We start from the raw sequence: 14,028 nt of genomic DNA, 5'->3' as shown, positions 1-14,028 counted from the left end.
ATTATTTCTGGATCTACAATAAGTGAAAATGTCACTGAAATCACTCTGTATTTACTCCACAGTGCACTATATTAGCTGTCTGTCTGAGTGTGAACTTTGTGTTCCATATTGTGCCTTTTAAAAATTCCCATGATGGAATGAAAAAAGTATTTTCTGCTAACAGTCCCACAATGCAAAATCTCAATTTACTGCCCAGTATAAAGTTAACTGTCGTACAGATTGAACTACTGAGTGTTTATTACAGGAAATAATGAATGAGGGGCGGATTTTGGACACAGATCTGAGCAATGTAATGAAAAGTTTCCATGTTAACCTTCTTCTTAATCTGTTTTGTTGTTTTACCATAAATAAATAAAAACACGGGTGTGTGGAGTGGACCTCAATCTTTCAATGTGAAATATATTTATATATTTGTGATAATTACACGTCAAGTCAACATTCTTCTTGTAAATCAAAAGATTTATTGCAATGGAAACCAAAAAAAAGGTGAAATTGAAGAACTAAAGAACTACTAAATAAAAAAATGATTACATTTTGTGGCCTCACACATCACAGTGTTTCAGTTTTGTTTAAATGACACTGCTTCATGTCAGTCTCAATGATGACAGATTTAAGAACCTAAGAATAGCTTTAAATAGTTTGAGTGGCGTTGTCCTGAAAATGATTTCCTGAGAAAGGACAAAACGCTTCCCTGCTGTTCATCACAAATTGCAGAAATGACAACACTGTACAGATGAATATGCTCCAAAATATCTTTTTGTCTGTAGCTTAAAATATTTTAAAAGTGTTTCCACTGTAAGACACAAATGTTTGATTGTAATGCGTCTCAGTTAGTTGCAGCCGGGCGACGCTCACCTCCAGGCAGTGTATAGACCACCCGGCAGAGTGAGCAGGCGGGGCTTGACTCTTTATCTGTTGATGTGGTTCTGGTCATTTCAGATAAGGGCAGTGCGAGCTGTGTGTAGACATGAGGTTCAGGCTGAGTACACAAACCCAGCAGCTGCCTGGCACCACACACACACACACACACACACACACACACACACACACACACACACACACACACACACACACGCACACACACACACACTCTCTTTCACAAAGGCTAAAAGTGTCAGTGAGCGCTAGTCAGAGTGGGAGGAGGTCGGAAAAAACAAATGAAATGAAAGAATATGGAAATAAATAACCGACGCTCTCAAGGAAAGATAAGGTGCAACCTACGGGGGACACTCTTATGTTTTGTCACGAGTAAAGCACCGTCATTATGTTTGGGGTGCTGGAGTGTGTTTTACAGAGCCTGATCTAACACAGATGTTCTAACAAGTTCCAGATGCTCCTCAAAGGTCGATGAGCTCTGACTTGCACTCTTGCTGGCCCCGTTTCAACAACAATATCCCATCAGTCATTGCTCCCTCTGGGAAAAGGTCTTATAAATCAGCATCTTGTTCTCCACACAGTTTTCTGGACAATTATTTTCTCTAGTAGTCCAAGACGGCTCCATACCATTTGAAGTAAAAGCAGTGCTGAAAGGATTAGTCGATTTAATTGTCAGAACAGGAATTGTCCAATCATAGCTTAGCAACTACAACTAAGCACGGCAGGCCTGTAAAGTTTAGGATTTCTCCACATGTTCATGGGGCTTTAGTATGAGAGATATACTTTAAAAAGTAATATTACTTTAGTATCAAAAGTAACTAGTTACATTACTCGTTATATTACTCTATTACTTTTCGCACCCCCCCCCCCCTTTAGAAATCATTCTTTATTTATAAAGAATTGGAACAATAATTAACCTTACAGCAGGAGTCAACAATCAGCCAAACTGCATAACTTCAAACATTCTGCATTCAATCTGTTACTGTATGTTACGAAGATTATCGCACATTTATATAGGCCTATTAAATTTTTTGTTGAGGCTTACATAATAAAAAAGGACCTGGCGACACAGATTCCCATAACCATAGTAACTCGCTGTGCCTGCGTGCACAAGGCGAGAGAGGAGAGGGACGCTGCCCTGCTCTGCTCACAGTGACATGTTGGATGTCATCAATGTTCCCACTGTCTTCACACTGTCAAGGATAATACTTTCAGCTGTTGAAAGTATTCCTCTCTCCGTCATCCAACTCTCTGTCATCCTTCGTTTAGCTTTTTTGTAAGTAGCCGACGTGACCTACCTTGGCCCTGACCTGCCGCATGCTAAATTACAACATGCGTATACGTCATCATATAAGAAAGCCTACCTTGGACCAAAAAAAATCACATTCGGGTAGCCATTGAATCAGGCTTTCATCATCTGAAGGACTGTGCACACGCATCTGCATTTGTAGAACAGCCAATAGAAATGCCCTCTCTCTGAAATGACCTGTGATTGGCCAAAGTCTCTCGACATGGGTTAGATTTTCTAAAGCCTGAAAACAGAGCCAAGAGAATGTACAGAAATCTAGTTTTCTCTCAGACCACTTGAATTACAATATGACGAAAGGTTATTGTTTTTCTTTTTTGCCCAATGACGCCAAAACAATACTGCCTACCCAAGCTTTATTGGCTTGAAGTGAGAAGCCAGTTTTGTCTACCTCTGTCTTGAATCAAAAAGAGTTTTGATGGTAAATCTTCCATAGTTGTCATTGTAATCTACATGTGTGCTGTGCAAGAGTAAAAAGATTGACAGGGGTAGCAATGAACACTTAATTGATTATTTTGGAATTTGGGCTCTGTTAACTTGGAGATTTTTACTGTACAGTATATGTGACATTTAAAATATTACAATTTATTTGTTGCTTGTGAAAACAATTAGTTGATAAGGGGCAAACCAGAGTCCGGACGTACTGAGAATACAGCATGTTCTGACTGTGGTATGTCGGCGTAAACAACCTGTAAGACAAAGTCATTAGCCCGCCCCCCTCCTCCTCCCCAGCTGGTCCCCACACTGCACCCTTCCTGAACCTGGGTGGGTGAATGCAGGTCTTTGGAGGAAGGCTGTGGAATGTGGGTGATAGTTGCTAAGTGAAAGCTGCGCTGCCATCTCTGATCATCACAGTCTCCGTGGGTGTGAGTCTCAGGCCAAAACTAAGCAGAACCTTTCACAAGACTGAGAAAGAAGCACAGAGAGAGAGAGAGAGAGAGAGAGAGAGACTTTAACAACATTGAGTTATATATAAAATCCTCACATCTCCATCTTCCATGCATAAGAGGTCTATTATGACTGCTGGCTTCAAAATGAGCTCTCTAACAGGAATATTTATTCAGGAAAGTGAACATAATACCTGAATATACAGTACATTATAGCAAAGCTTGCTTTTGCATATCAACAACTTCTAAACTGACTTGCTGACTGATTGAAGAGACAAAGCATGTGTCTGTGGGAAATGTATCTGATCTGCTAAAAGGGATTTAAAGTGTAAATTGCATGTCCTGAAAGACCGTTTGTTCTGCATATTAATTTCATTTCATTTTTAAGCCTCTGAACTTTTCATTCTGTCAACTGATGTGTAAGGGGTCTGCAGTACAGTAGTAATACTAGGCGTCTGGGGGAAAATGTTAGGATCCTCCATGACCTGCTAATTTTGTGCATTTGTATGTGTGCACACACATACACACACCTTCCTGTGGTCAGTGCTGGGTGGGTGTTGGCTGAGTATTGTTAAGTGGAATGGAGAGCAGGATGGAGGGAATAAAGGAGGGGTCAGGCCCCTTACTTCTGTGTGAACATGCTGAGAAAAATAAAAAGAGATACTTGGAAGAAGGACGTGTATCCGGAAACCTCAGCCAGTTGATGAGATTGTTTGGTTTGAAATGGAACTGGCTTGGTAGTGCTGACTATTAGTCACATCCTACTGTCTGTTTTGGAGAGGGTTCTTTAATTTAATGAGTTCATTGCACAGACGGACTATATTTATGTTAGCCCTTTAACCTGCAATAACAGATTTTTTCTTTACCACTTGGGGGCAGCAGAAACAAAGTTGAGAACACAACATTGACATAGAATCAACTTTGTTGATTTGGTATTTGCAAACTTTACTTAGTAAAATTACTTATTTACACATCCAGCAGTTATAACATTAAAATATGCTATAAACCTCTGTAGAGCTGAGGGAAGCTGCAGAGTTCGGTGATCATTCTCTGTGGGTTTATTGCTGCGGCCCCTTTCACAAACAAGTAGCCATATGACCCATTGCTGATATCAAAATATTGATTTTAGCTGCTTTAAATAATCAAATCCAGGTACATTACATTTGTGTCCATCTTATAGGATGCTGTTAAATGTCCCATTTTGACACGTTCATCCGCATTGCTCTCTCCTCACGTCTGAAAAGGGGCCTGCTTGCCTTAAAAGTCAATGTTTATAGACTCACTGCCAGGACCAGAGGCTTCCTGCTAAAGTAAATGGCTGCTGTGCTAGATCCGTCATAAAGGAGGAGAAAAATTATAAATAAAGTTTGTGAATGTTCCATAAGCGCCCCTCTCATCCTCGCCTGCTCGTCCAACTCTGAGACGGTAGCTTCAAAGAGGCTTCATTAGGTGTAGAGTGGTGATGAGTGTTGTGTTTGGATGTGGAGGAAAGGTGTAGTGTGGATATCATAGTGTGGATATCATCGCTGCATTTGCGGTCCACCACGTTGGTTCAGACTGAAATATCTCAACTATTGGGTGGATTGCCCTGAAATCTTGAACAGACATTTATGGTCCCCAGAGGGGGACTGACTTTGGTAATCCCTGCCTTTTTTTTTCTAGCTCCACTATGAGGTTGACGTGGTTATGAATATTGACTGGATCGCTGTGAAATTTTTTACAAACCTTCATCTCGCCCTCAGGATAAATTGCAATAACTTTGGTAATCCTCTGACTTTTCCTCAAGCACCCTCATACTTTGGTTTATGACCAAATAATACCTGCAAAACTTGTTTTGTGGTAACTACCAAGTGTTAGCATGCTAACAAACTAAACTAAGATGATAAACAAGATGAACATACCTGCTAAATACCACCATGTTAGCATTGTCTTTGTGAGCATTTAGCTAAAAGCACAGCTGTGCCTAAGAACAGCCATACAGCCTTGTTTCAACATAATTATGAGATACTAATCATAGTTTTAATGCCATGGTATATAGAAATAATATAATAATAAATAATGTAATAATTATTATTATTAAAGTATCTTATAATCGTATCTCGTGATTATTAGAAAAACTAAGTTGTGGTAGGGGTTGGATTTTGTTTGTGGCAGAATTGAGTACACACTTTAAAGTACACACTTTAACTTCATTGTGGAGTTATTTTAGGTATGCAGCAGACATAGGAAGTCATTTATTCAGCAATGGATCCATAGAGCAGTGTTGATCATTTATTAATTAAGCCTGCATATCCTCCCTGAGCTGTTGGGGGCTTTTTGTGGAAAAATACATTTTAATCTATGTTGTGTACATGTTTTGCCTGTCCTGTCTAGATCAGAACAGCTCTTACATAATGCCATTTTGATATCCCGGGATTAGGCCAAGGTTCTCTCCACAGACTGGTTGGCTGCTTCCATCATATCAGCCCTCGGGGAAATGACGACTGCTTTTATGGCAAAAAACAAACAAACTATGTGATGTTCCAGTGACGTGATGTTCAATTCCTGGTTTATTTTAGTCTCCACAAACCGAACATAACCCTTTTAGTAGGGCATAATCATATTGGTAACTCAGTCATGAACTCTACCTGACAGGAAGTGAGCAATGCAGATCATAATGATTAGTGGTATGATTATAATGGTACTGGACTAAACCAGCACAGGAGAAGCTGGGCAGGATATGGTAATATGTGGTGAGTTTAGATAAATGAGTGTGTTGTTGAGCACAGAGGAGCAGGTGCACTGGCCCTGCACTGGGAGCGTGGCGGCGTGTACAGGTAGCAGGTAAAGGCTGCCAAGCAGAGCTACTAAAGAGGTGGAGTGCTGTTGCGTAAACACAGGGCCTTAATGTGTACTCTGTAAACCCACTAGGCCTTGCCCTCTTGAGAAAAGCAAGCAATTAGTTTAAGTCTGTGAGCTCAGACGCATGGAGTGTGATACGCACGTTGAGTGAATCTCAACAGATCAATACTTACAGTAGCTGCAGCTCATTGCATTTGGAAACACAGTAAAGTCTTGACTGCACATACATATAGGAGTAAGGCATTCACCTAAAATCAAACACACTATCTTTCATCTGTGTCTTCATTTTGTCAGCGCTCTGAGCCATCTGCCTAATGTCACTGTGGCCCATATCTGTCCTGCTCTCTCTCTCTCTCTCTCTCTCTCTCTCTCTCTCTCTCTCTCTCTCTCTCGCACTCCAGATCTTACTAACTCGTACTCTTCTTACTCTTGTCGACCTTACATTGTCTTTTTCCTTCCTCATCCTCCTTCTTTCGACTTATTTCCTTCCGACCCCCATCATCTGTCAGTCTGCCATTTTATCTGTGTTGTCTATTAGTCTGCTGGTCTATTTTTTACCCCCGCCTTGTTCTTTTTCAACTCATCTGTCCATTACCCATCTGCTTCTATTCTTGTGTCTGTGATACTCTGGAAACTATGTCACCCTGGGTCACCTTTATCCTCTATTGCTATTTTCATTATTCTTTTTGTAGCCACTGTATATACTGTATATGCCCATGATTCATTCATGCTCTCCTGTTTACATGCAAGTTCTCATTAAATGTGTTTCTTTTGTTTTAGGACAGAAGAAAAGCTCTGGTCGTGGGCAATTTCAATGTTGTTTAGGAATTATATTAAATGTTTCATCTCTTGTTCTACCGTGAACACGATATTAACAGTAAGATTGATTTACATTTGAGAAAGTGATTATGGTACAGTAAAGTAAAAGTGCAGAAAATCTGCTGAACAAAGGTTCAAACACAAAGTGGAGCTTATGTAAAGATACACAAAGGGCATTTTAAAACTGAAGGCCCAATATTCTGAAACAACATAAACCAACAGTAACATTTAGACTGCTTTTATACAGCTTTGGATAAACTTTCCAGGGAAATTTCAAATAGTGAAGGAAGCATGGTGATCAAAACACTTGAGGACCTGCATGGACGTGGAAGAACAATCTATCTTAACAATGAAAGGTACTTGAGTAATCCAAAGTGATCTGGATCGTGCTGAAAAGGGTGTTACAGTATATCCTGGAAACCCAGTTGGATGATTTTGGGGGGAAAAGCAGAAGAAACGTAGTTTTTGCTAGGCCTACCAAAAATGTTTGAAGTATTGTATATTCAACATGGGCTGCTTGGGATGGCTTTTTCTTTTTTCTTTTTTTTTGGGGCTGGAAAAAGAAAATAGTTTCCCACAACCTTTAAGACTTGATACATTTCTCCATTTCAGTTTCCTTTTATTATTTTTATTTATATTAAAGGCAGCAACAATCCCTCCAGTATTCACCTTTTTGATTCAAAATATACATGTTTTTAACAAAGTCCCTCAATTGATATTTCTGATTTAAAGATATGTTGATATGAACAATTGAAATAAAAAATTTAACAATTAGGAAAGCCCATTAAAGTTAAGTACTCCTGTTGCATTTCTCCAAGAAATGTATCTTTCAAAATAATTGACACCCAAACCATCATTTATGCCGTATATCTGGGATTTTTTTGATGAAAATGGTTAAAACTGTGAAAAAAGTGCGTAGTTTCTGTCGTCCCCATGAGGAACTCTAAGTAATGACAACAACACTGTCCACATGACGCAAGCCTTCGGTGGTCAGCGCACCACCCCCACCCCTCCCACGCCAGTTGCTAGTAGCTCAAGGAGGAAACGGTGGATTAAAAAACATGATTGACTCTTCAGAAGAGGTAATTATCTTGTAGTCTTTTTCGTCTCCAAAGCTGACCGTTACCTGTTGCCCTTTCTCAGCGATGGCGTAAAACGCATCACTCAAGCTTCTGCGCGCAAAAGTCACCGGAGAGCACCATTTTGTAAACATAGCCATACTGAGAAAATACAGAGAGAGTTTGGTGGAGCTGGGCTTCAAATTAGACCTGAAGCCATTTTTTTTGCTTCTTATTCGTGTTTGATACGAGATGTATCATCTCTGGGCTTCCTTCTGGTGCACACTCAACTCAATGTAATTATTGACCATTGTGAGCTCAATAGATTATTAACAAATAGATAGATTAGTTTGGGGCAAAGCAAAATTTAACTGGTGTGTTTAAAAGAATAAATGATATTTCATATTTATAGAAAGCTTTGACAAATATTTGGACATACATGTTTCTGTTTTAATTTCATTAAATGAGCTGAATATATATCTTATGAATACATTGTCTTCTAATCCTGTCGAAGTGGTTTGAAGGCCTTTAGAGTGTGCAATAACAACGATCGTGTACGTTTATTACGTGACACACTGTATGAGATGGGTCTAATAAAATCTTGGTAGAAGTCTGTGTCAGACTGTACGATATCAATTTGAGTTATGTCAGACAACTTTGTGGTGAATCGTAGAGGTACCGTGTAAATATTAAATAGTAAGAGAGCTGAGGCACGTCATCAGCTTGCGTTATCCATGTGAAAAATGCAGCAAACAATAAATAATGTTTGGCCAGAATGCCACAAACTCTTTCATTTTGTCTTGATCATTTTGGTGTTTTCTCCTCTAAAATGTATTCAAAATGTCTCTTACAAAATGTCACACCGACCAGTGTATTCTGTGTTTTTTATGTTGCATTCTGATTGGTTGGTTTGTAGTGGTGGATTATAGCAGCAGTCACATTGTGAGAAAATCGGTCGTTGGTGGACATGTCTCACAATGTGATCTAGGACCAGACTTGGAATGACGATCAAAGATTTTTACCACGTTTCTCTCACGATTATCAACTTTTGTCTCAGACAGCCTGAAATCACACCGTGTGAAGGGTCCTTAATGTATATAGTTTGTCTATAGTTTGGAAACAAATGTTTGAGGAAAGAGGTAGACAGGGGAATAAAAACCATGCCAGTAGTATCATAATTTAACCCTTACAAAGAGTGCAATAAAAGCCTTTCACCATTTTAGTTCTTAGTCTTTTTATGACTTGTTTATGTTTATGTTATGTTAAGATCTTCCGGTAAAGTCAAGCACTTGAGATGTACTGTCTCTGTTAGCATCACTGTTGCTCTCACTGTCAATGAAACCAGTCAACCAGACAGTTTTACTATGATTTAAGATTAAACCCACAGAAAAATAGACATCCTTTTTACACTATTTAAAAGTGTACACCTGTGGACCTTTCTCTTTCAGTATAGACTGAGGTTTTTGATTAATTAAACCATTTTGTGCCAGAAACAATAAAAACAACACTGTTATATGACAAATTAATTTATACCTGCTTACTTTTATGCTTGAATCGTGATTCATTCACTTCCTTTGTCCTTCCTCCCTCCTCTCTCGTCTCTCCAGGTGAGCGCTAATGTCCTGATCTTCCTGTGCACTAACATAATTGGTATCTGTACCCACTACCCCGCTGAGGTTTCCCAGAGACAAGCCTTCCAGGAGACCCGAGGATACATCCAGGCCAGACTACACCTGCAGAGGGAGAATCAACAACAGGTAGGCCAGCACACAAATGCTATACACATTTGTCTATATGTATATAATGACCACATTGGCCAGAATATAAGACCTTTTCCAACACTTGTTTTTGAAAAAAATGGCCTCAACCTTGAAGTCTTTTCACTCGTAAAAATAAAACTTGAAATACTTCTATTAAAGCAGAATGTGACTCCCAGATTGTCCAAATATGTTTTCAAGTAAAGAAAATATTTCACATTAATTGCCTGTGCAATAACCCAGCTTAATTTTCACATTTAAATTAGAATTTATTCAGAGATTGCTGCTGAGTATTGTGTAAAATTATGTATATTGTATGTACAGGAAACATATTTTTGTGCTTTATGTTTTTGTATTGTTGTCCTTTCGTTTATTTGTACATGTGTTTTTTATCGTGTACTGCATCGACTTTCCCATCTAGAACAATAAAGTGACTGAATTGAACATGAGTCTCATATTCACACACTCTGCTGTCAGGCTCATGGCGGGAGTTACTGCCAGTTAGCTTTGTGTCTGTTTCAGCTCTCCATCATTACATGCAGTGATATACTGTATTTTGGGCTATTTGGACAGATGATTCGTCCCCTTGTCCATTTCTGTAGTAAAGATATCAGGCATTTTCTTCCTGGAAGCAAAACACTAGCACAAGCTGTCAAAATCTCTCGTAGGTTGAACTGGATCAACTTTAAAATACAATATAAAAGGACTTGAATTAACTAGCTAGTTTAACAATATTAAGCTTAAAAATAACCCATATTGCAATACACTCTTTAGAAGCCTCAGTTACACCAGTACTATCTCCCTTCAAAAAGAATATCTGACAATGTGAAAAAGTACATGTCTCACCAGTCACTTTTCCAAACATTATTTCCAGAACAAATATTGTCTTATATTTTTAGATATTTTCTCCAGATATCAAAATTTTGATTATCTGCCAAGTACCAAGTACTGCTCCTTTTTTTCCCCCAAATTTAAAATCTGTGTCCCTCACTGCATGTAAACTCTCTGGAATCATTTTAATTAATGAGGCCAGGGATTGTTGTAGCACTAAACATTGAGTCAGCGGCCTGCCATCACTAAATTACTATAACTGATAGTAGAATTTTATAATGTCACTGCACGGGATACCACGTTACCGTTAGCTAGTAGCTGGATTTAACACAACGGTTAAAATGCTGACAGCTTATGTTAAGCGGCGTAAAGTGTGACTGTATTTCCCTGTAGAGGATTCCAACAGCGGGACCTAACAGTCCACAGCTGCCGCTGTCGGAAAAACAACACAGACGGTGCGTTTACTTGAAACTCGCCAGCCTTGTGGTACATTCAAAGTTATTGTAAAATACCCTTTTCCCATCTGGTGCTTGTTTTTGTCGTTTACCAGCAATTTACTGGTGAAATAAGTAATTGTTATAAGTTATTGTTATTACATTATTAACCAATCATTTAATTTTGACCATATGGGCTTAACAATAAACAAGCCGTTCTTTAATGTTGCCAGCTGTCTTTTTGTGCTCCTTTTTTTTATATTTAATATTATATACATTATAAATATATTATATACAGTTGTGTTCAGAATAATAGCAGTCCAACATCACTAACCTCATAAATCAAATTTTTTGGTAGAAGTGATATTTCTACATGGCAAATAATTTACTAGTAAGTGTTGTAGAGTCATAGAAAACCAACAGACCCAACAGTCATGACATGCATGCTGCTCATTCTGTAAAATTGAATCTGTAATTGAAAGAGGCATGTTCAAAATAATAGCAGTGTTGTGTTCACTTAGTGAGGTGATTGATTCTGTGAAGACACAGGCGTCAATTATGGCCCATATTTAAGGAAGGAAGGAAGCAAATGTTGTGCATGCTGGTTGTAGTGCATTTCACACTGAAATACTCAGCAAAATGGGTTGTTCCAGTCATTGCTCTGAGGAACAGCGGACTTTGATTAAAAAGTTGATTGAAGAGGGGAAAACATATAAAGAAGTGCAAAAAACTATAGGCTGCTCAGACAAAATTATTTCAAATGCCTTGAAATGGGATCCAAAGCCTGAACGACGTGGGAAAAAACGGTCAACTACCATTCGAATGGATCGAAGAATAGCCAAGATGGCAAAGGCTCAACCAATGATCAGCTCCAGGAAAATCAAAGAAGACTTAAAGTTACCTGTGAGTACTGTTACAATCAGAAGGAGGCTATGTGAAGCAAAGCTATCAGCTAGAAGCCCCCGCAAAGTCCCATTGCTGAAAAAAAGAAAAATTTGCCAAAGGACACATTGACTGGCCAAAGAAAAAGAAAGAAAAGCAAATTGTTCTTTTTGGGTCTAGGGGCCGCAGACAGTTTGTCCAACGACACCCATGCACTGAATTCAAGCCACAGTACTGTGAAGACAGTAAAGCATGGTGGTGCAAAAATCATGTTATGGGGATGTTTCTCATACTGTGGTGTTTGGCCTATTTATCGCATACCAGGGATCATGGATCAGTTTCAATACATCAAAATACTTGAAGAGGTCATGTTGCCTTATGCTGAAGAGGAAATGCCTTTGAAATGGGTCTTTCAACAAGACACTGACCCAAAACACACCAGTAAGCGAGCAAAGTCTTGGTTCCAGATGAACAAGATTGATGTTATGGAGTGGCCATCCCAATCCCCAGACCTCAATCCCATAGGTGACATCAAAAATGCTGTTTCTGAGGCAAAACCCAGTAATGCAGAGGAATTGTGGACATTCCAGTATTCCTGGGCTGGAATACCTGTTCACAGGTGCCAGAAGTTGGTCGACTCCATGCAACACAGATGTGAAGCAGTTCTCGGAAATAATGGTTATGCAACTAAATATTAGTGCAGTGATTCAAAGTAAAGCAAACCCTTGAGACATTTTTCAGTTTATACAGTAAATGTTTGAGTTTATAAAGAAAAATGCAAATACTGCTATTTTTTTGAACAGCCTAATATTTCTTTTTCTTCACTTTCTGTAAAGGTATAACACAAACTTGATCAATTTTGGTCATGTTTTGATTTAGAATTGAATGTGCAGTGTTCCCAGTGCATTGATATTATGGAATTAAAAGCTATTCAAAGGATTTTGAGCATTATTCACTTTTTTAAATCACACTGCTATTATTTTGAACACAACTGTATTTTTCAGGTTCAGGCACTGGTTCAGGCACTGTTTAGGCACCGGCACTGTTTTAAAAGTATCGTTTTAGCACCGGTTTCGGAAAAAACCCAAACGATACCCAACCCTCGTCAGTCAACTAACTTGGAAACATTTCTTTACAGCACAGCAGTAATTAATGTTTGGCATTGGCTTTGCATTTCTATGATGTCTTTCTCTCTGTGTGGTAAAGTACTATACTTGAGTATCTCCATTTTACTTTTTACTACTCCAACACTGTACCTCTCTACTGTTGGGTGTCAAATAAAGACACAAAAATGCACCCAAAAATACTTACAAACATGAACAAGAAATAACACTATCAAAAAGCACAGTGGACTCAGAAATGGAGGCTACATCATCGGTCATATAATTATTCTTAAACTTTTATTCTCAACAAATCCCATGAAATGACCAAATATATGTGTTTGCTTTCTCAATACTTTTTGACTTCCCATCCCCGTCTGTTCCTCTAAAGCCCATTCATTCCTACAGAAAAAGTAAATCTTTGAAAATTGGTCACATTGTTTTTTTTAATCCTTTCATGGGATTTGTTGACAATAGTATAAATAAAGAATATCACCAGACTTAACCTTTAACTTCTGCCTAAAACTAAACCTCATCCTAATTCTAACTAATCCGTCCATTTTGCACATACTGTAGACAACTATATTGTGAATGATACAATCTGCAATTTGTTTCTTTTTGTGTATTTTTGTTTTTCAGGAACGTCTGTTGCTTTCAGTGTTGCCAAGGCACGTTGCTATGGAGATGAAGGCTGACATCAATGCCAAGAAGGAAAACATGATGTTCCATAAAATCTATATCCAGAAACACGACAATGTCAGGTCAGCCGGGACACTTGGCTTCAGTGCTTTATTTCATGTTTTACCCATGAATTCAAATTTCACTTACTCAATCTACCTTGTTTTCTGTTATCGCACTTGTAATATTCATGTAAGATACCTTGAGAGTACATTATATGATATGCTATGTATCATATGTCATCTTTAAAACATAATAATACATGTTAAGATGTATTGCCCATAAAATTAAACACAAAACATAACTTTTTCCATAAATCTTCCTGAGAATGACTACACATTTGTACATGCATGCGCACGCACACACACACACACACACACACACACACACACACACACACACACACACACACACACACACACACACACACACACACGCTCACAGAGTCATAAGAGGGTAGAGTGATTTGGCAGAGTGGAGGCTAATTAACACTAGTGAGGGAATACTTAATCACCAGCAGCCAAGATAAGATAATCCCCAAAGATGGAGAGCTTCAGCG

The 14,028-nt window shown here is 38.6% G+C and overlaps 1 protein-coding gene across 2 annotated transcripts in view; it reads left to right on the top strand.

Annotated features, from left to right (window-relative positions):
* The window catches only part of LOC120558823 (adenylate cyclase type 6-like), a 42,604-nt gene that overhangs the window by 14,268 nt on the left and 14,308 nt on the right, over positions 1–14,028 (top strand). For both annotated transcript variants that reach the window (XM_039800087.1, XM_039800085.1), the window contains exons 4-5: positions 9,395–9,544; positions 13,431–13,552. In XM_039800087.1, the coding sequence (XP_039656021.1) occupies positions 9,395–9,544; positions 13,431–13,552 (272 nt within the window). The remainder of the gene's footprint in view (positions 1–9,394; positions 9,545–13,430; positions 13,553–14,028) is intronic.

The sequence above is a fragment of the Perca fluviatilis genome, chromosome 5 (assembly GCF_010015445.1).
Source record: "Perca fluviatilis chromosome 5, GENO_Pfluv_1.0, whole genome shotgun sequence".
Lineage (NCBI taxonomy): Eukaryota > Metazoa > Chordata > Actinopteri > Perciformes > Percidae > Perca > Perca fluviatilis.
The sequence above is the reverse complement of the archived record's forward strand: the minus strand, read 5'-3'. Positions and strand labels throughout refer to the sequence as shown.